At 45.3% G+C, this 22,916-nt stretch overlaps 2 protein-coding genes across 2 annotated transcripts; both read left to right on the forward strand.

The window, feature by feature from the left end:
* The first annotated feature begins 10,155 nt into the window (after positions 1–10,155).
* Positions 10,156–12,175, forward strand: LOC124696347 (pentatricopeptide repeat-containing protein At4g18840-like). Its single transcript, XM_047229086.1, has 2 exons — positions 10,156–11,926; positions 12,010–12,175. Exon 1 carries the CDS (start codon positions 10,156–10,158, stop codon positions 11,803–11,805), a length of 1,650 nt encoding a protein of 549 aa, XP_047085042.1. The 3' UTR covers positions 11,806–11,926; positions 12,010–12,175.
* A 552-nt stretch (positions 12,176–12,727) lies between these two features.
* LOC124703279 (MACPF domain-containing protein CAD1-like) lies at positions 12,728–17,997 on the forward strand. Its single transcript, XM_047235507.1, has 7 exons — positions 12,728–13,304; positions 14,043–14,281; positions 14,342–14,537; positions 14,617–14,694; positions 15,563–15,749; positions 16,149–16,312; positions 17,223–17,997. The coding sequence occupies exons 1-7, from the start codon at positions 13,041–13,043 to the stop codon at positions 17,856–17,858; spliced, it is 1,764 nt and encodes a 587-aa protein (XP_047091463.1). The 5' UTR covers positions 12,728–13,040; the 3' UTR covers positions 17,859–17,997.
* Positions 17,998–22,916: the final 4,919 nt, after the last annotated feature.

Below are 22,916 nucleotides of genomic sequence, written 5' to 3' on the forward strand. Positions count from 1 at the left end.
GTGCGTCTTCTTCGTTGTGGTGCCTTGCTTCACCTTGATGTGCATGAGGTGCTTGACGAGCTCGATGATTGAAAGGATTGTGTCTTCTATTTTCCATATTATTTCTTCTTGCTCCATCATCTTGAGGAGCATCAATATTGATGATTTGGCGTTCTTGGTTCACTTCTTGTTCGTCGTCATGTTGTGGATGCCTTTGAGCATTGGACACTTGATATGGGCGAGGTGGCCCTTGTTGTTGACATGCCGCTTGCACTACAAGAAATGTGTTGACTTGCGACCCTCCATTTTTGTCCCTAGATCATCACGATTTTTTATCTATGACGATTCTATGACAAAAAATGGATTGTCAAAAATGGAGCGTCAGGAATTAACAAACATGACCTTATAGTTGAAATCGTCACAATTGCTCATGGCGAAGACGTTCTTGCTCACGTGCATGAAGGAGATCTTGATCATGACGAAGATGTTGTTGTTCCTCTTGGAATTGAGCTTGACGATTTGCTTGTTGTAGTCTCTCTTGTTCAAGTTGAGCACGTGCTTGCTCCGCATCTCGAGCTTGTTCTTGAAGTACTTGAGCATCCACATTATGGTGGTGTGGGTATTCATTAGAAGCATGGTAACACGGAGATGAAGCTCGATGCCTTGAACTATGAGAGCGCGAAGACCTTGAGTGTTGGCTTCGATTGTTGGCGATGTTGGCAATAGCTTGTTCAAGGCGTGCTAACCTTTCTTCTTGCCTTCTCATGCTCGCCATATTTTGTTGACCTTGAGTAGCGAGTGTTGCCCTCATATCATGGCCTTGAGCATCAAGCTTGTCATGGAGGTCTTGCACTTGGACATTGAGGTCCATTCTTTGCACTTGAGCTCGTTCTTCATAGCGTATGACGGTCTCATCGATCCTTGTCGTGAGGTCATGGATACTCTTGTTTACGGCTTGAGTAGCTATCCAATGTTGGTGCCGTGTCATAGGTAGTTGGTTCCCCTCTCCACTAGACATGGTTACAACTAAAACAAGAACTATGTTGTGGTGGTTAGAGGGAAAACTCACAAGTAAGTCAAAGACTCACAACAAAATTGGAAAGGTGTGTCAAGGTGAGAACAACCGGTTACACACACAAAACAAAAACTCTATATGGTGTTGGGTATGGATGTGGAAAGCCAAATGAAAGAACCAAACGAAAAGTCTATTGTCAAAAGTGGATAAGATCCAAAAGTCACAAGTCAAAAGCGGTGATCACAAAAGGCATACACAATGTGGAACACACGCACGGGACAAAATGGGGTTAGCGCGACCAAGGAAAATGAGCACAAACAAAATTGGTCCTAACGAAGAATACTAGCTCGGTGTCACGCTAACACAAGAGAGACCGTGGCTTGGTTGCAAAATTGAGAAGCAACTAGATTTTCGGAAGACGCCCCTGTTCTCTTTTCTCTCTTTTGCTTATAAGCTTTGAACTCTTTTGTATATAGGTGTCACTCACACTCTTTTTTCATTTTGTATTTTTCTTTCTTTTTCTCACTATGTAAGGATACTACTATCTATGTAAATATGTCACATTTCTTTTGCTTATCTTTTCACAATGAGCTTGCTTCGTAGCTTTGCTCAACACATGCACACCCTCACGATCGGGACGCTTGCGCAATGCTTCGCAACACTAGAAAGCCACTCTTGATGGGAAAGGTACGCAAAGGAGGCTAGGGCTACAAGGAAAGGGCAAGTTATACCACTTGATGATGGTGGCCGACGATCTTGAACTTGCTATGGTGGTGGAAGGTGTCAAATGAACCGCTTGGATCCTCGGGGTGCCGTCGTCGTTGTCGATGTTGCGGAAGCTTTGTGGTAGCTGAAATGACACTCAAACCGAAGTCCAAACACAAAAGGGGTAGTGCCAATGCGAAAAACGAAGTTAGCTGTGAAAAATTCGGCCAGGCGGAACTTCCGGTGTCTGGAGGCGGTACTTACGGTCCCGAGCGGAACTTCCGGTCCTGCCGGGCGGAACTTCCGGTCGCAACAGATATGCGAGCTGTTCGTTGGTTTGGGCGGAAATCCAGGCCGAAAATCTTCGAATTCGCGGAAAATTTGGCACTAGAAGCTGTGGGAGGGTGGGGAAGTTGTAGATCAACACCAAAGACAAGTTTCTATTGGACCAAAACCACCAAAAACTCAACAAATCGTGAGATCCAACCAAGGCCAATTTGAGGCTATTTTTTGGGATTTTTGAAAATTTTGTCAAGATTTTTTTTGGGGGTGTGGGGGTCAAATCCGTGGCAACCAAGGAGCTCTTGATACCATATGATAAGGGCTAAGCCCTAGGGGAGGCCCGATCTTCACGGATTTGGATGGGATTCGTGGGGGAGGTGGATGAACACGAAGAACACGGGTGGAAAGCGGAGGGGATCGAAGATACAAACGCAACACACACACAACCGGTTGTTCTTCGTTGGCCCGATACACCAACCTAATAGAATTGCAAGGACAAGACCCACAAGGAGTAGAATCCCTCACAAAAGATTAGCAAGCAATTGGTAGAGATCCAAAGAGGAAAAGAGTGCAGAGATAGAATTGCAAGAAGCAAAAGATCCAAACACTAGAATTCCTAGAATGGAAGAGACCAATTCCTTAGAAGAGTCTTGATAACTTCATAGATATGGATCTAGAAGGGTTTCCCATAGGGAGGAGCAAAGCTCGGGTTTAATTTCACAACAAGTCTGAATCTCAGATCTGAGCCAACAAGGCTATTTATAGTTGGTGGGGCGAAGAGGTAAGTTACATGATGAAACGTGCTGTTTTGAGCTGAAAGTCGCGTAGGCGGAAGTTCCGGTCGCTCGGGGCGGAAGTTCCGGCTGGATTCCCTTCACAGGGTGCTGGACAGCATCTGGGAGGCATCTGGGCGGAAGTTCCGGTCCTGGGGGCGGAAGTTCTGGTCGGGGCGGTACTTCCGGCCAACTTCTGGTCTAGTTCTGAAAATGGCCGTTTTCCTTGCAGAACCATCCAGGGTTGTTTTGGCGCGATTTCGGAACTAGGGCGGAACTTGGGCGGAAGTTCCGGTGGGTGGAAGTTCCGGTCGTTCGGGGCGGAAGTTCCGGCTGGATTCTCTTTCCTGGGTATCTGGCCGGAAGTTCCGGTCCTAGGGGGCGGAAGTTCCGGCTGGAGCGCTGGGTCTCCATCTTCTCCATTTTCAGCTCCCTCTCCATTGGCTTGGTCTCCATGGCTTGCGTCTTGATCGTTGTACCTGATTGAACACAGGGTATTTGCATGAAGTAGCATGCCATCCAATGAGGTATCAAACGCATACATGGAAAGGAGCGAATTCACCTCTTGGTGTATGGCTTTGGCCCGAGCTCGTGTCATTGGACCACGAGGAGAGCTTGTTGGTCTTGAGGAGGAGGTGTCCAAAAGCCACCCCGTATCACTCCATCCACGAAAAGTTCCGTCGCGGCCGCCATCGCAGAACCCATCTCGGGGGTTCTGAAGCTCTTCCCGGCACCCTGCCGGAAGGGGAAATTATCACCGAAGGCATCTACGTCGCCATGCCCACCTCCGAAGTGATGCGTGAGTAGTTCATCCCTGGACTATGGGTCCATAGCAGTAGCTAGATGCTTGTCTTCTCCAATTTGTGCTTCATGTATAGATCTTGTGAGCTGCCCTACATGATCAAGATCATCCTTATGTAATCCTACATGTTGTGTTTGTTGGGATCCGATGAATATTGTATAGTATGTTGAGGTCGATTATAAATTTTTGTCATATGTTATTTGTGATCTTGCATGCTCTCCGTTGCTAGTAGATACTCTGGCTAAGTGGATACTTGTGACTCCAAGAGGGGCTATTTATGCTCGATAGTAGGTTCATGCCTTTAGTTTTTTGGGAGAGTGACAATAACTTCTAAGATTGTAGATGCATGTGTTGTTGCTACTAGGGAGAAAACCATAATGCTTTATCCGAGGGTAATTCTATTGTTTACTTTACACGCATTGCTTAATTCGATAATCTGTTGCTTGCAACTTAATACTGAAAGGGGTTCGGACGATCACCGAAAGGTGGATTATTAGTCATAGACGCAGTTGGATTACGGTCTATGTATTATGTTGTAATGCCCAATCAAATCTCATAGTAATCATCTTGTCATGTATGATCGATATTCTGTCAATTGCCCAGCTGTAATTTGTTCACCCATTATGCTATTTATCTTTATGGAGAGACACCTCTAGTGAACTGTGGACCCCAGTACATTTCTTTTACACTGATACAATCATCTTGTTCTGTTTACTTACTGCAATCTCGTTATGTTTACTTTCTGCAAACATCTCTTTCCACTCGATACGTCTAATCCTTTGTGTTCAGCAAACATGTGAGATTGACAACCTCACTGCAAGTTGGGGCAAAGTACTTTGGCTATGTTGTGTGCAGGTTCCACGTTGTTGCTGATGCTTGCACCCTGCCACTAGTCAGCTAGCAACACCTTCAGAAGTCACTCCTTTCTCCTACTAGTCGATTAAATCTTGGTTTTGTACTGAGGGAAAACTTGCTGCTGTGCTCATCACACCTTCCTCTTGGGGTTTCCCAACCGCTTGCACAACAACGCTCAGCAAGATTGTTTGGCGTCATCACCGGAGCACCATCAACAACCCCACTGATACGTTGCAAACATATCTATAATTTTTGATGCTACATGCTTGTTTTACACCAATTTCTATATGTTTTATTTACACTTCGTGGCATTTTTATGCATTTTCTGGAACTAACCTATTAACAAGATGGCACAGTGCGAGTTCCTATTTTCTGCTATTTTTGTATTTCAGAAAAATTGTACAGGAAATATTCTCGGAATTGGACGAAACAAAAGCCAAAGCTCCTATTTTCCCCGACACAAAGACGGAGTCAAAAGCAGAGACAGAGGGGGGCACCGAGGCAGCCACACCATGCCTAGGCGCGGGTCCCTCCATGGCCGCGCCTAGGGTGGTGTGGGCCCCTCGGGTGCCCACCAACCTCGCCCTTCCGCCTATAAGTTGCCTCCCAACGCGAAAACCCTAAATCAATCAGCCTCCATCCACGAAAAGTTCTGTAGCCCCACCGCCATCGAAGACAAGTTTCGGGGGACATAACTCCCTGTTCTGGAACCCTGCCGGGACGGGGAATTGCCTCTGGAGCCATCTCCATCGACTCCACCACCATCTTCATCGCTGTTGCTGTCTCCCATGATGAGGAGGGAGCAATTCTCCCCCGAGGCTAAGGGTTTTACTGGTAGCTATATGGTCTATCTCTCTCCCATGGTATGATCTTTATGTGATCATGAGCTTTGTAATCTAGTTGAATAAGTAGATGTTATTCTTCAACTATTGTGCTACTCAAGTGGTTTTATTATGTGATCTCCGGAGATACCTTGTCCCACAGTGTGAAGGTGATAGTGTATACCCCATGTATGTCTCTTAGGCTAAACTTTATAGAAATACTTATAAATTTTGGTGTTTTGTTAGTACTATCTTTTGATGCTCAAAGTGATAGCGCGGGGCGTCCCTAGATTTGGAATGCAAACTTTAATGAGTGCTTTTATGGCCCTACACAGTGAATTTGTGTTCGTTATCCAACCGGGGAGTGGTTCAGAGTAGCATAGTGAAGAGATGATATTTACGTATTCTTTTCTGATATCATTGTTGAGAGTGTCTACTAGTGAAAGTATGATCCCTAAGCCTTATTTCTAAACATTGAAACACCGTTTACAACCAGTTCTGCTACATGTTTGCTTGCTACCATTTTTATTTCAGATTGCAATTACCACTCATGATATAATCATCCATATTACTTGTATTTCACTATCACTTCGCCGAACTAATGCACCTATACACGTAACAAGTGTATTGGGTGTGTTGGGGACACAAGAGACTTCTTGTATCGTAATTGCAGGGTTGCTTGAGAGGGATATATCTTTGACCTCGACCTCCCTGAGTTCGATAAACCTTCGGTGATTCACTTAAGGGAAACTTGTTGTTGTTCTACAAACCTCTGCACTTGGAGGTCGAACACTGTCTACAAGAATAGAAGCGTGCGTAGATATCACCCACCCCGTACGCATGAGCGCTGCTGGGATCCGGATCCAGAAGATCTACATCTGCAACTCTGTTAGATCAGAGCCAGGAGCGTCGTTGGGCACCGTTCGTGTGCAATACCTACGAGGTGCAACACTTGTGGCACTTAATGTCGGATGACAATACTGAACACAACCCCGAGGTAGGCGATGAGTACGACTACATCAACCATGTTCTAGCAGAACGTTAACCTCTTTCGGTCTACAAGGGTACGCCACCGAAACCATCTCCGTTACATCATTACTCTTAGATAGATCATGGGCAATCAAAGAGAACTAGTTAGAATGTTTTTGTTTTCTACTACGAAACCTATACAGTGGTATCAGAGCCGATCTATGCGTAGTTATGCTTGTACGGTTAGAACACATGTAATATGTGGGCATCCATTCTATAATTGTTACCCACGCACATGTATTTGTCTATATTGCTGCATTGTTTGATGAAGCGGCTCCGACCAACCTTATGTGTACGCTTACGCGAGACTGGTTCCGCACTTGACATATGGCTTGTACCTTATATGTGGCTGGGGGAGGTGTCTGTCTCTCTTACTAATCAGTGTCGTGGTTGTATGTTCGTAGGTAGGAACAATTATTTTAGCGAAAGACCTAACAACCACATAAAAATTGCAAAAGAAGCCTGGTGACCGGGTGTATACGTGAGCACGCGGTGACTGGCTGACACGTGTCCAACGGCCGTTTGTTATTCCGTTAGATGATAACCCTATGCGTCGTCCTCTAAAAAAAAGTCTTCTAGTACAGCCTCACCCTTTACACTTTCCTCCCTCGTTGACCCGTCCTCCTTTCCCTTTCCCCTCCGTCCGCTCCTCCTCTCTAGTCCCCAACCTGCAGACGTGGAACAGCGATGCGAGCATGGAGACGAGGAAGAAGGCCGTCTTGGCCCAGCGCCATGGCCGCGCCCACAGGCCGTCGCCGCCGTGCGCCAGCGCCAGGTTAAGGTGGGGGGCCCGTCCAATCCTAGCCCCACCAGAGGGAGGGGCGCGTCCAGCAACTGCCGCGCCACAACCCCCACTCCGTCCTCCAACGCCAGACGACATCCCGTGTCGTTGATGAAGGTCGCGCCCCCAACACCACCCAGCGAGCTCCAGCCCAAAATTCCTCCTGCGAGATGGCTCCAAGACGGTCGTCCTTGTTGCCAATCGCTAGCGGTGTCAAACCGCGCGACGGAGATGGATCCAAGACGGATCGTTGATGTTGCCAATTTACGGTGACGCCAGGATTCTTGCCGGGGCGTAGTGGTAGCATTCTCGCTGGGCGGCGGCCGCGGCTACTTCGATGTGGTGTGTCAAGATCGAGGCGCTGCTTGCTTTGAGGAAGGGGTCGTCCGCCCGCCTAGACCAGCGCCGCCCGCGCGCGCTCTGCCGTGGCGTCCGCCATCCCCTCCTCTCCCTTCCTTTCTCCATCCATGTCCCTCCTGCAGTCCTGCTGGCTGCAATGACTATGGATGCTGCTGCCGGCCGATGCTATCGACGGACGACGGTGCTCACCGATGCTACCGTCGGCGGCAGTCCTTGCTGATGTCCGCGTCCTCCTTTGCTCCCAGCCAGAGACTCGAGCAGCCGCTGCTATCCGCGTCCGTCGTTGCTTCCAGCGGCACCCGCTTTTGCTCCCAGCCAGCAGCGCCCGCCGTTGGTGATGTGTGCGTCCGCTGCTGCTGCCAGCGATGCCCGCCGGTGACCGCTTCCTCTGCGCCCGTGCGTCCCTCCACCGCATCAACGCTACCCTCGGCGGTGGGATCTCAGGACACAAGCGGTAGCAGAGGCTCCCGCCTAGGTGACCATGGCCACCGGCGCGTCGCGACGACAAGCGCCCTGAATCTCAGCTCCCACGCACGCTCCGTCGGCGGCAGCGGCGATAGGGAGGGGCCGGACCTGTGTGGACGTCGTGAGGAGGAGAGGAGAGGCAGTAGGAGGAGTTCTGTTCGGAGATGGATTGGGAGGTCGCGGAATCGCGGGTCAACGAGGAGAAACACGGGAGCCAGAGGTTGGGGATAAGGCAGGGAGTGCTTGATGGTGGGGTCTACAGGGACACGCGTCACGCAGGCGAGGCGAATGACGTGGGTCGCGCTTTTTTCGCCGCAGAGGAGAGCAATCAGTGCGGATGGAAAAGTTCACAGAACCGTGTAGTCGCCGTCTCTCGATGAGCTGAATCCAACGGTTTTACACATAATCCAACGGCAATGGATGCGTGCTCCCGTATACACGCGGTTACCAAATCCACTCTCTAAAAATTGCAAGAGATAAGTAGATGCGTCTAGCTTTGTGTCGCAAGGGGGTGTGTAAATATGTTATGGTCATGGTGTAAAGTAGTTTTTTTTCTACTAGTTGTTAATAAGTTGTAGTGATGGCCCATCACCATGATAGTTGACCGATCAACTGGAGGCACAAAGTGGGCGCCATGCAAGAGCACATTATGGAGATCTAGTTGCGTAAATAAATCACCCATATCATGTCACCTAATATATTTTGTAGATACCTCAATGCATCTTGTTTAGTAGCTAGTGCTAAGTTAATCAAACTATAGCTTTAAATAAGATGATCCCTGAACTAAATACCAATATAAGTGCTTTTCCTTTTAGTGTGCATCATCAAGAAAGTTCTCCGGTTATGAGGCAGACCGTGACGATCAGGTGTCAAATATATCGGTGCTCGCATACGGTGGGTGTAAGCGACGTTGCACTGCAAATACACTAGGGTTAAACTGATGAGTCTAGCATGTGCAGACATGGCCTCGGAACACGGGAGATTGAAAGATCGAGCATGAGTCGCATGAATGATGTGATCGACACTTGGTGTCCACTTTTGCAACTATGCCGCTAGTCGTGACGGTCGGTGGTGGTATAGTGAATTGGGATCGTGTAATCACTTAAACATTCTTAGAAATGATGTTTTTAGTGGGAGCTCATTTAATATTAAAATTTAAACTCACAGTAATTATGAACTTAGTCTTTGCATAATGTCCTTGTAGATTATGGTTACCAGAGGTTTATCTTGATGACAAACATTTTCTGTACGGTGTACAACCTTAAAAATGATGGATCAAACTTCGTAGATCGGTACCTACGCCTAAGGAGTATGCTCTGGGTGAATGGTGTGTTCTTTGTATTAGAAGAACTTCTAGGAGATAGACGTGAGAACTCCACGAGTGAAGTTGATAAATTTTCTTATCAAGTGCGCCTTGACTTGTTCATCAAAGTTGAAAGTACTATTGCGTTGTAACATGGATCCTGAGTACAAATGCCTGGACGAGTTCTTTTCTATTAAGATGGAAGAGAACACCTGCTTAGGGAGCCATATGGCGATATTACATAAGGCTCATTCAAACCTTGTAGATGTTTGGGACTACTACTTGGCCGATGATCTTGTGATAGCCGGGGTGTTGCGCTCGCTTCCCCCTAGCTACGAAAATCATGTCATGGAATATATTTCATGCGGGGAGAATGGTTCACCTTTCATGAAATTATGGATGAGTTTTTGACTCTGGAAGTAGCACCAATATCAGCATATATCATCGATGGAGAAGGTAAATATTTGATATACGCATTATAAATGTTTTTCCTTACCAACACTTATTATAGTTTACCAAGTATTTGATACTTGTGCTGTTTTGCATGAAAATAGGACCTTCCAATTGAGGAGCTGCCGTGGGGAGAGGAGGAGACGCACGTGTTTGATGGCGAGCAAAATGTTGATGGCAGATGACACTCTCCCTCTACATTTATCATCGACGTTCTTAGTTATCGATTTGAATAAATTTATAATCGTTGTAAGTGAACTTTTTAGTGTGTCTTGCATCTCGCGAGATAAGTTACTCATATGTAATAGAGACAAGTCCGTTGTTCCTTTTATGAGTAAAGTCTTTGTGTTCACAATTTTTTCGATGAGTTACTCTTATTGGGATATTGATGATAAGTCTGACGGTACCCGAGAAGCAAACCGATAATCATGGTCCAAAGACCATTTCCACGTACACAACTCGATATAAATGAACATATGCGGCTATTTTGTCACTGGAATGCGTCGGGCCGCTCAAGATGCGCCAAAAGCGAAGTATGGCGCATCAGGATGAATTGCCAGGCCCACCCGTCAGAGCCACTTGTGGTGGTCGTGGACCTGGTGGCTTCATGCAGTCGACGGCTCCCGGCCCCAACACGCCGGCCGCCGCCGTGCGTAGCCTCTCTCCCCGGAGCGCTGCTGCCGGCCACCAGCTCCACGCGCTCCTCACCAAGCATGGCCTCCTCCACCACCCGGCCTTCCTCCGCGCCCTCCTCTCCCGCTTGCCTGCCTCACCGTCGGCCCTCTCCCTCCTACTCTCCGCCCCGCCCGGCGTCCTCTCCCCGTCCATCTTCTGCCCGGCCATTGCCGCCTTCTCCTCTTCCCCGGTACCGTACTCCTCGCTCGTCATCTTCAACCACGTCTCCTCCTTCTCCCTCCCCACCCCGCTCCCTGCCTTCCCCGCCCTCCTCAAATCCTGCGCCCGCGCTTTCAAGCTGTGCTCCCGAGCCAGCAAGTCCGCCGCGGCCTTCACGTCCAAGGGCATGGAGCTGCATTGCCGCGTTCTGAAGCTCGGCTACGGCACGGATCAGTACGTGCAGAACGCGCTCGTGTCCATGTATGGCAAGCTCGGCCGCCTCAGGGACGCGAGGATGGTGTTCGACGAAATGCCAGTCAGGAATGCTGTCTCTTGGAACGCGCTGGTGGGGGCACATGGTGCGGTGGGGGACTCGCAGGGTGCAGAGAGAGTTTCTAAGGATACACCAGACAGGAACATTTCATGGTGGAATGCCGAGATCGTGCGGAATGCGAGGGTCGGGGATATGGAGAAGGCGGCGAGGGTCTTCAGAGAGATGCCTGATAGGGATGCCGTGTCGTGGAACTCCTTGATCGGTGGCTATGCGAAGCTTAGGAGGTATAGGCGAGCATTGGAGATCTTCGAGGAGATGCAGGACAATGGCATCAAACCGACTGAGCTAACACTTGTGTCTGTTCTTGGCGCGTGCGCAGAGATTGGCGAGCTGGAACTCGGAAAAGGTGTCCACAGTTACCTTGATAGCGCAGGCATTGCAGCTGATGGGTATGTTGGTAACGCGCTCGTGGATATGTATGCAAAATGTGGCAGATTGGAGCTTGCCAAGCAGGTCTTTGAAAGCATGTCAACCAAGGACATTACTTGCTGGAATGCGATGATCGTTGGGTTGTCAGTCCATGGTCTCTCACGTGAGGCCCTGGAGCTCTTTGATTCGATGAAAGTTGAACCTGACCGTGTCACATTTCTCGGTGTCTTGGCTGCCTGCAGCCATGGTGGCCTAGTGAGCGAGGGGAGGGCATATTTTGATAGCATGACTGCACGCTACAAAATCGTGCCGGATGTGAAGCATTATGGCTGCATGATAGACATGCTATGCCGCTATGGGAAAGTTTCAGAAGCTTATCGAATGATCAATGATATGCCCATCAAGTCAAACTCTGTGCTGTGGAAGATGGTGTTGGCTGCATGCCGAGTGCACGGGCACATGGACGTCGCTGACAAGGTTTTCCACAAACTGCGTGAGCTGATGCCAGTCGATGACGGGGATGTGATCACGATATCAAATGTTTATGCAGAATCAAATAGATGGGATGACGTCGAGCATCTGAGAACGAAGGTGATCGAAACCAGGGTTTGGAAGCATTCTGCACACAGTCAAGTTAATGTAACGTAGCCAATATTTTCTGCCAGAAACTGGAGCCTACAATGACCAACTTCAAATACCACGCGGTATATGTGGTCAGCTATTTCAAATCGAATGTGTCGATACTACAGCCAGGCAGCAGCTTGGGCAGGTGACTTAGCAATCCTGATTCCACTGTTATGTATACTGTGATAATATTCACATCTTTAATGGCTGGTGGATGTAATTTTATAGGTCGCAGGCTGCTGCTTCAGTTCTCTCCAAGTTCCAAGTGAAGACCGGAGGCTGTGTTGGTTAATCTGTTTACATATCAGAGCGTGAGATGGCCATGTTAACCTGAAAAATATTGTCTGTTTCAAGATGGAGCCTTGGAACCCTTGGAAACGCTTCATTTCCTTCCTTTTCCTGGAACAACCTAATTGAGTTGTCCGTTTTGAGGAATTAGAAATATTTCGTAGTGGAGTTATTGCAGTTTTGAAGAATTGACTTTTGGTTTTGAAACAATCAAAATGAAAACAGGCCATCTTGGCGGAAAATGTGTCACTTTTATGCACTCAACTTGCTGAGTACTGAAGTCTGATCATGTTTTGCGCTAGCAATGTAAATGAAAAACCCAGCAACAAGCCTGATTGAGGCTCTGTTGATTTGTTGACATTCAATTACCATGCTCCAAATGATACAATTTTCTGGTCATGGGCATCTTTGGCTCCTACTAACTGTCCACATCTGATGTGAACATTGACGAGCTGTGCAGCATTGCAGGATACGCCAGCAAATGAAGTATAGCACGACTGAATGCTGCATTTTTTGCTCAAAACAAGAGGAAGCTGCTGTATCTGTCACTTTTGTGTCCGCTAACGAAAAGATTGCAAGAAAGACCCGGCAAAGTCTTCCCCCTCGTCACTACGAGTCCACCACCCTTTATCCTCTTTCTTGCTTTCCCCCCCCCGCGTTCCGACGAAGGCCGAAGCACGCCGCCGCCTCCGACGAAAAATTCTCCTCGCCGTCGCCGTCGCCGTCGTCGTCCCGCTCTACTTGCACATACTGTTCTCACTTCTCAATCTTGTTGACCCCTTCCTCAGTTCCTCTGCTGTCCAATCCATCCAGTTCGTCGCTGCGGATTTGTTTGCCACGTGGCGGGAGTACTAGCAGTACCTAATCCCGGAGAAAATTCCGCGGATTCGCGAGAGGATTACGCTGCTCTCTCGCCCCGAATTCCTCCAGAGCTGAATCTTTGACCACATCCTCCACTCCCAGTTTCCGAAATGGAAGAGGCCGCCCCGGCGGCGCTGCGCGTGATCCGGAGCTGCATCGACGCGCTGGGGAGAGGGTTCGACGCCAACCTCGACACCAGGCTGCTCTACTGCAAGGGGTCTCGCCTCGTCGAGGTCGACGACGGCGAGCTGAGCTCCAGGGATCTGGTCGTGTCTGACGGGCTGACGGTCCCCGGTGTGCCTAAGGACGTCGATTGCTCGGCTGACAGTGGGACTGGTGAGCAGGAGACCGCCGGCCCGTGCGGCTTCTATGAGGTGCTGATGACTGGCAGTAATCTTTTCTTTGTATCTGAACTTTGTTGTTGGTTTTACGTCTACCATCGCTAGTTGTTGTATGATCATTTATTAAGTTTCTGTACTGTTCTTGGTATCCTGGTAGAGTCATGATCTAGCTGGATACACGTGCTCTGAGTTGGTTGGAGTTGTGGTTTGGTTTACCCTGCCATGTCTATCTGAAACTTTGAATTGCTAGTGTATCGGTGATAAGAGGACCATGGTGCTTTACATTGCTTGTCTAGCGGAACTGTAAGACGGAGTAATTCAGGATCTCTGTAGTATCAGTAAAAGTGAAGTACAGGCTTTCGAATAGAGAATCCGGAGTTCACAGGATCGAAAGTTGTGTTTTTTTCTATCTCGTGATACATACAGACTTAATTCTGGGACAATTCTGATGCCTCTTTCTGTTGTGGTTTTCATTAATCTGCTGTACTGCTAGCCTGCCAGAAAAGATTTTAGGTTTCGACCGATCATGGAATCTGCATAATGTATCTTGCAGGCTAGTACCGTTAGCGATAGTTCAGTAAAACTTTTGTTAGATCTTTAGTTTTTGTTGCCTCATTGGCACTTGATTATAAAATATAACTCTCTATTAATCATGGCTTAAGAAATCGTTTTTTGGTCCAACATCAACTGCCTAGTTAATTCCTATCTTGCTTCATGTAGTCTTCAGTCTCACGTGTTCTGTTTTCCTTTCCTGTTTGCGAGGGATTGTAGATGGCTGGGCATTTCAACAAAAAATCCCAGATCGCAGGAAATTTACCTCTTGGAAGCTTTAATTCAGCATATAGCTTCACTGGATCCAAGAAATTTGATGCTATGGCTACCAAAAGTCTTGGGATGGAGGGGAAGACTGTTTCTTTATATAAGGTCCAACTTGTGCGACAGCCTTTAACGCTGGTAGAGGAAGTTAAGCATGCAGTTCCACACTCATGGGAACCATCATCTCTAGCAAGGTAAACAAACACATGCAGATTGCTCTAAGAAGATATTTAGGCCCTAACAGTTTTCAACAGGTTCATTCAGAATTATGGAACACATGTCATAAATTCCATCACCATTGGTGGGAAGGATGTGATTTACATCAAGCAGCATACGTCATCATCACTTTCTGCGGTGGAAATAAAAAATTATCTACATGATCTTGGATATCAGAGGTTTTCCGAAAATGAAACCCTTACAGGCTCAGGCCCTATAAGACCAATGAATAAGGTTTGGTTTTCTTTAGCTACACTCATCAACAGTACAAGTGAAGTAATCTTATTGTACTTCAGTTATGATTTTTGGTCAGGAAACAGAAGCCCTTGGGTTCAACAGCCAAGGAGTATATCCACAACCTGCAACTACACCTTATATTCCTGCAAAAGAGGCAAGGACATGCTAACCTAATTAAATTTTCCATGCTGCATTTTTTTATGTTTTGAATAACTCTGAGCAGCAATTAATATATTTTACAAACAATCTTTTGTCAGTTTCCTCTCAACAAAATATTAAGGGGGTGTTTAATTGATATCAGAGTATGAGCTAGCACCCCAACTTGGCTAGCCAGACAGTGTCCTGTAGGATCTCCATTTCCGTTTGATCAAATTCCTCCTGACCAGTCATTGCAATCGTGATTATCCTTTCTCTGTTTGATATATTTTCGTGCCAACAGTTCACTATGTATCATGGCATGTGAATTTACTAATTCCATGTCCGTTCCACTCCACTATTGCACTATATACCCATCATCATTATGCTTCTACATATTTTTCTAGCTACTTGACTGTCAAATATCACAGTTCGCATGCAGATTTTTTGCCAATGTCCCTTCATATATTTTTGCCAGAAGACCTTCCAGAAAAGAAAATCAAAACACCAACCACTGCAGTTAGATTTATTAGGAATGTTGCTAAAATATCGGTATTAAGCCCGAAACTGCCAGCAGATGGCCACAACCGACAACTCCTGCATCTGAGATTGACAACAACAGTAATTTACTATTCTAGGCTAAATTGGCTCATGGGTGCTGAGTGTGGTTAGCATATGCTGAAATATGCTGCATGACTGAATTGGTGGATGCACACTGCGTTTTTGTGTCCATTTGCTAGAACAAACTCTCTTGGTAGTAAATTGGTGAACAAACCAATCAACCTTGCCATCTTGGTTATCATTTCTTTTCGTTCGCCAATGCTGTGTTACTTAAGTAATGTACCTTAGTGCAACATATTGGAACTTTGAGATGGATTATCCTGCAGGATGTCACTGTGATTTTCAGAAGGAGAGGAGGAGATGATTTAGTTCAAAGTCACGCGGAATGGGCAAGAACTGTTAACTCAGCGCCTGATGTTATACATATGACTTTTATTCCTATAACAACTCTGTTCGAAGCAGCCATCCCTGGAAAAGACCATCTTATCCGGGCGATCAACCTTTATCTAGAATGTAAGCACTGTCTTCACCTATATTTATTTTTGGAATGAGCCTCTCCACAAATTATTGTTTAGATAGATGTCCTGCTTGCTTCCAAGAATTGTCCGTAGATCGTCAATCTTGAAAGAAAATTGTCCGTAGATATTATATGGGGATAATAGAACTATTTCTTCAAGGAAAACAAATATATATAACAAAAGATGGTCCCTCAGTTTACATTTTACATATATACTTTGCATATTTCTGGACTGGTCTACCAGGTATATTATCTAAGAAATATGCTGTTCTAACAAAGCTATATCATATTTGCAAAATCAGGACCTTAGTGTTGCATTCTGTTGATTGAATTGTCCTCTAAAGTAATAATTGTTTGGTTTGATTATTGACCATTTATCTTCTTTCTTTCCTCAGATAAACCTCCAATTGAGGAGCTGCGGTACTTCCTGGAGTTCCAGCTTCCCAGAGTTTGGGCGCCAGTTCGTGATGAGCACCCTGGCTATCAAAGAAAGGAGCCAGTGTGTCCATCCTTGCAGTTCAGCTTGATGGGGAAAAAGCTGTATATCAGCCAAGAACAGGTACTTAGATATAGCGGTTATGTCATTTGATTTCATCAGAAGCTTAATTCATAGACGACATTAACATGTGGAGATAGAAATATGCTATTAGAATGCAGTTTGTCCATCCGTTTCGGTATTTCCTTGGTGTCAGCCTGACTTATACTTGAACAAATTTACTTGTAGTCGTACCTGTCCCTATTAAACTAAGAGAAAAATGCTATGTTATCTTGGTTGTTGTTTTAGCTGATACTGCCCTATGTTTGGATATGTCCCTCTCTCTCTCTCTCAAAGTAGGAGAGTTGTGTATCATTTGATTAAAAGGATGAAATATTGGCACTCCATCCAAGGACATTGTATATTTTTAGAGACGATCACATATTACAGTTTTAATTCGCGCCTAGCATACATGGAGAACAAACCAAGCAGCAACGGAGAAATCAGAATTACTCCCTCTGTCCCACGAAACATGTCGAATATTTGTTAAAATTTGGATGTATCTATTACTACTATTTAGTGTCTAGATACATTCAGAGTTTGACAAATCTTCGACATGTTTCACGGGACGGAGGGAGTACTAGACTAACCTTTAATCAGTTTGTCGAGCTTCTCGGATCCTTGCAGCCTCCATCCACTGCTCTCTCCCTGGACTTGTTACAGGACCTGAAGGGCGTTATGTTTTATGAGTGATTTAAAATGTTGCTGACCAAGCTTACGCTTCTATCCAAAACCCATTTACACACCCCAAAGTTGTGGTTGAGTCATCCATATCCATCAAATATGAAACATTTAATCTTCAAGCAACCAGCTGAATACTAGTATATGCATTTGATTGTAACGGTGGATACTTATCTCAAACTATCTGCACGATTTCTCCTACAGTTATCTTTTAGGCTTTGGTTATGCATCATATCATGTCATACCTTTTCAGGTATCAGTTGGTCGCAAGCCAATAACTGGCCTAAGGTTATGCTTGGAAGGTGCTAAGCAGAATAGGCTATGCATCCAACTGCAGCATCTAGCATCTCTTCCAAAGATTCTCAAGCCTTACTGGGATGCACACATCACCATCGGCGCGCTGAAATGGCAGGGGCCAGAGGAGCAGGACAGCCGCTGGTTCGAGGCAGTGAAGTGGAAGAATTTTTCCCACGTCAGCACAGCTCCAGTGGAACACCATGAGACACTCATCGGTGACGCCTCCGGCGCGTATATTGTCACCGGGGCGCAGCTCGGGGTGTGGGACTTTGGATCGAAGAACGTCCTGTACATGAAGCTTCTCTACTCAAGGGTGCCCGGCTGCACCACCCGGAGATCGCTGTGGGATCATAGCCCTGCCACCACCAGCAACCATCCGACGGTTACCCCTTCTGACACCGCCTATCTGGATCTGGGGGACTCGAGTGCAGGCTCAAGCGATGCGGGGAAGCTCGTGAAAATAGTGGACAGGTCGGAGCTGTGCAAAGGCCCCGATGACATGCCAGGGCACTGGCTGGTGACCGGTGGGAAGCTTGGCGTTGAGAAGGGCAGGATTGTTCTGAGAGTGAAGTATTCCTTGCTGAATTACTGACAGCAGTGGCTGTTGTTATCGAGAACTTCGTAGTGCAGCATATTGTGCTGTAAGTGCAGTAGTAGTTGTTAGCGTTCCACTATTTTTGTTGGTAAAACCAGTGCTAGATTGATCCGTTAGTTTGTTTGCAGCTGATTGCTGTTCCCATACAGTTTTTAAACGAGATTTTCTCAATGTAATGACAATCATTTTGGCAGAGTTCTATCCTGTGTTTCTACAGGAATTCAGTATTGTAAATGCATGTTCGTCATTCCTTGTCCGACTTTTAATATCTGCAATCATGCCTAGATAATGTCAAAGCTAATCATTTCATTGAGTCTCAAAGCTAAAGGTTTATTTGTTTTTTTGTTTTTGTTTTTTTGCTTTTGGAGAGGTAGAGTATCTGTATTTTAATATCTTAACTACCTGGTGACAAAGTGGACCATTATATAATGTCTGTGAAGTCCTTGCAACCGCAGAAATGAGCAGTCACTAAGAAGAGTTGTCTAGAAGAGCGAGTCGAAACCAAAGAAAAGATTTAGGGAGTTCAAGTTTGAAGTGTCTCGGAGAAAGCAGGGAGAAAAGAGTAAGATTGCATCGGAACTGTCGAAAAAATCTTGTGCTAATTTCGAAGTTTTCATCAAATTTTGTAGAATGAAACTCCTGCCGCTCGAATGTTTCGGGATCAATCTCGTGACTAAGATGGGATGAACAGAGTTGACTGTCGCTTACGGCCGGCGGCATCGAGTCATCGATCTACGACGACGACATGGAAGCAAGGGCTGCACGTATGTTTGGGCTCATATAGTCATATGTGCATGTGATTTATCTATCCTGACAGATCAGGATCAGATGAACAGAGTCGACTGTCAATCTGTCAGCATGGCCCATATGCATGTTTTTTTTAAGTGCCCGATGACCATGTACTCCGTACAAAACATTGAAAACATAAGAATTTTGTAAATTTGCCTACTTTGTTCAGAAATAAGGAAAATACATGAATCCTAGCCCCATGACGTGGGCATGGAAATCATCTGCACGATGCATTCTTTTTCTGTTTCCTCTTACAAGACATGCTAAACACTAGTGATCTTTTGGTCAGAAAAACTTCTATTTGGAGACCTCTTCTTGTGTTTTGTGCAAGGAGAAAACCAGTGGGACCTTGTTAAACCCCTCCTTCCAACGTGAGTTTAGCCAAAATTCTGGCCGAGTCCTAATCATCTTGAATGGAAATGTGATATCCGGTTTTAGGGTTGTAGAAAATATTGATCCTAATTTCTGTTGTTGTATTACGGCGACCCTCAAGATGTATATATAGAGGTACAAAGGGTAGAGGATTGGAGTACAAGACAAATCGTAGTAGGTTTATACCAATCCTATTTCTAGCCATATCTCTAATCTCTAGTGGATACGTATTGTACTGCTAACCAGGGTATGCTACAGGAACATATGCAATCTAATTTGCTTCAAATAAGTTCTCATCCTTGGATGTTGAAGTTCAGAAAATACAATGAAATAGATTAAAATTTGATGGTCGGATAATTAATGATCAGGATTACTTCAGATTTTTCAAAGAATGATTTGTTTTTGTTATATATAGAGAAAATGTTAGTCTTAAAGAAGGCATGCAACAACGGATTAACAAATTTTCTTCTTTGTTTCCCTCATATCCGTGTAGACATGCATATTTCTAAATGGCAAATGTTGCAATAGGGCTTATGCTCCCTATATTTTGAAATGCATCTTGCACACATTTTGAATTTCAAAAAAAATTGAAACAAAAAATTTGCACTTACATCTTCACGTGCTACGCTCTCACAAAGTCGTTTCATAAAAAAATCAACTTATCATGTGATGTGTGTGAAAAAGACAAAATTCAGTGCTAAAAATAAAACTTTTGACAAGATAAATTTTCTCTTTTTTTACATAGAACACAAAAAATATCGGTTTTTCGTGAAACTTGACGAACGCACATAAATCATGGAGATGTACATGTAGAATTTTTTGTCAAAATTTTTCGACAGTTCAAAATATTTTTTTTTGGTAGATGGAGCATACGCACTCGGGAGCTGAATTGAATTTCCGCAATAGGGCTATGTCATAAACTTAAAACTGATCATGAGTGCATATACACCCGGTATACAATACATATTCAAAAAAGTTAAAAAAATTAGGAAACAAATTTTACATGTAGAGGAACATGTTCTATGTGTGCACGTAAAGTTTCACATAAAACACATATTTTTTGTACCCTATGAAAAAGACAAAATAATGTCTCGCGAAACGGATATTTTAGCACCAATTTTTTTCTTTTTTACACATGGCACAAAACATGTCGGTCTTTGCTGAAACAACTTTGTGAGCATGTAAGAGCATCCACGATGTTGCTAAAAAGCCAAATACATCACATAGTGAAAAATGGCTTTGATGACAAATGGCTAGATTTACCACAATGTGTGGATTGTCAAAAGAATCAATGTTCTCTCTCATGGCCCGCAACAAAGAGAGACACTAGAGACAGGAAATGTTTGGTTGTAGAAGCAACTACTTGCTCCCACATCCTAATATTTAGCTATGACAATGCCCTCTACAATGGTGTGAACCAATGCCAAAAACCAAATACAAGATTTGAAACCCTTATTTGGCATACACTGTGGCACCCCTAACATGTCAAGATATACACAAAACATTGTTTTTGTATTTTTGTATTTTTTTAAATATGTTTAAAATGCATTTCAAATAAAGAGTGCAAATGCGCCTAGGTGTCCACATCCCTATTGCTTTTCCATAAGCCAATTGTCTTATTGCCTCTAAATTTAACCGTTTCCTTTTAGGCAAATGTGCTTTAATTCAAACAAAAAAATTAGCTCTCGAGTTCGCATGTGTTCTTTATTAAAGTGGCAATGACAATATTTATAATAATTTAAAAAAACTAATATAGAGAAATTTTCACTAGATAGTACTACCACCATTTTAAGGAATAAGGTGCACACGCATTTCAAAACGAACTTTGACCAAATAAATTGAGCAGCAGAATTTTAATTATATTGTATGTAATTGATATCGTTGAATTCACATAAAAACACTTTCTAATGATGCTAATTTTAGATCAATAATCTTTATATATTTAAAATAATTTTTAGTCAAAGAAAAAACAACGAGAGTGTAAAACGGAGGTAGTACTTACAAATTCTCACGATGAACTATAATCCATTCCAGATCTACGTGACAGTGCAGCAATCATGAATGCACGTGGAGCTTGTGATCTTCACATAAAGGCAAAGATAAGTGGCTAAAATATACAGCAACTTTCTGGCACCAACGTTGTTTTCTTACTCCATTCAGAAGGCACAAGAACGCATGGTTTTATATGCACCAGAAAATGTGCTGCAACACGCACGCATGTATGACTCCTCATTTTTTCTGGAGACTCTTCAGAAGATGGAACATCATATATTTTTGTCTTATTACGCCACGAGTTCAACTATGAGTTAGTGTTAACCGCGATTGTTGCTAGGTACTACAATTGCTAGATGGAGTATCAGATTTACCTACAGCATTGAAGGTATTTAGAGCATCTCCAGTCGCGTCCCTCAAAAAGCGTCCGGCACAAATGATTTGGGGCACGTTTGGAACCGCGCCGGACAAAAAGAGACCAAAAATCTGTACAAAAAAGAGACCCTTCCCAGCCGTGTCCCTCAAACAGCGTCCGGATGCATGCATTTTAATAGAGGGGACCACCACATGTGGGAAAAGTAGGTGAGAGAAAGTGTGGGGAAAGAGACTAGCATGTGGGGACTAGGGGCTGCATGCATGCATGTGGACGCCTCATTTTGTGTCCGGCGTCCCCGGTAGAGACTCTATCATAGAGTCTCTACCGGGGACGCCGGACACAAAATGAGGCGCTAATTAGCTTTGGGGGACGCGACTGGACGACTTTTTTCTCCATTTCTTGTCCGCGGCTCATTTGGGGGACGCGACTGGAGATGCTCTTAATGATGATTTGGGTGAGGCAGGCGCGGCGCAAGCACCTTTCGATCCTTATTAACTGTGTGGTCGCCGGAGTCGCTGGGTTCATGTGTTAGCTAGGCCCATAAAGCCTGACCAAGTACACCCTGTCAGGATAGAAGTTACCTTCTCTAGCATAGGAATGCCCGAGATCTCCGCCTTTTTAATAATACAAATTTATTATTTATTTTCAGGAATAACATGCGTTTTTAAAAAATTCTAATTTTGTGACTCGATTGATCCGTTGTTGACCGATCGGATATTAGAAGACCGACCTGATGTCGGCCGTTGTAGCACTAATTGGTCAGTAGCCGACCGACCGGTCAGGTAGAGGCCGACCGGCCTTCTAACGTTCGATGATTTGCATGGTTTAGGTTTAGGATTAGTAGGGTTCCTCTTTCGCAAATATTTTCGGGGTGATATCTCCCTCCCGCCATCTCCTGGTAAATATTTTCCCCGCCACAGCTCTCCCGGCATATGTTCCCACCATCACTCTCCCGCCATTTTTTGCCGCCACATCCCGCCATATTCAGTACCCGGTGTATGTTTTTGTGGGCCCGAAATCTGATCGGCCTATGTTTCTAAGTTTCGAATTTGGGGCGGTCGTTTAGGGGGTGATGAAAGGACACGAATGTCGCCTAGAGGGGGGGGGTGAATAGGCGGTTTAAAACTTTTACGGAGTAAATTACAAGGAACTACCACAATTGGGGCGAATTCGACGGGTCAGTACCGGTTTTGTTAATTTTTTCAAGTCAGTACCATTTCTGAGACATGGAGCAACAAATCAAGCAAAATCTTAGTAAACATCGTTTTAACCTTTATGGCTCCACTGTCAGTGATGACATGGCTTGACGGGCCCATTGTCAGTTCAAACTAGGCTGAACGTCCGTTTTCTCCCGTTAGGCCAGGAGTTGGTTCCAAGCCGAGCTGACGGCCGCTGCTGCTCAAGGCTGTTGAGAGCCCATTTGTCGTCGCTGGCGAGTTGGAGCGTCCGCATCGCGCGCCGGTGCCGGACAGTGACGCGCGCACTGAGTGCTAGCATGTACCAGGAGGTTTTAGGGGCTGGCCGTG

This window comes from Lolium rigidum, chromosome 3 (assembly GCF_022539505.1).
Source record: "Lolium rigidum isolate FL_2022 chromosome 3, APGP_CSIRO_Lrig_0.1, whole genome shotgun sequence".
In the NCBI taxonomy this organism is placed as follows: domain Eukaryota; kingdom Viridiplantae; phylum Streptophyta; class Magnoliopsida; order Poales; family Poaceae; genus Lolium; species Lolium rigidum.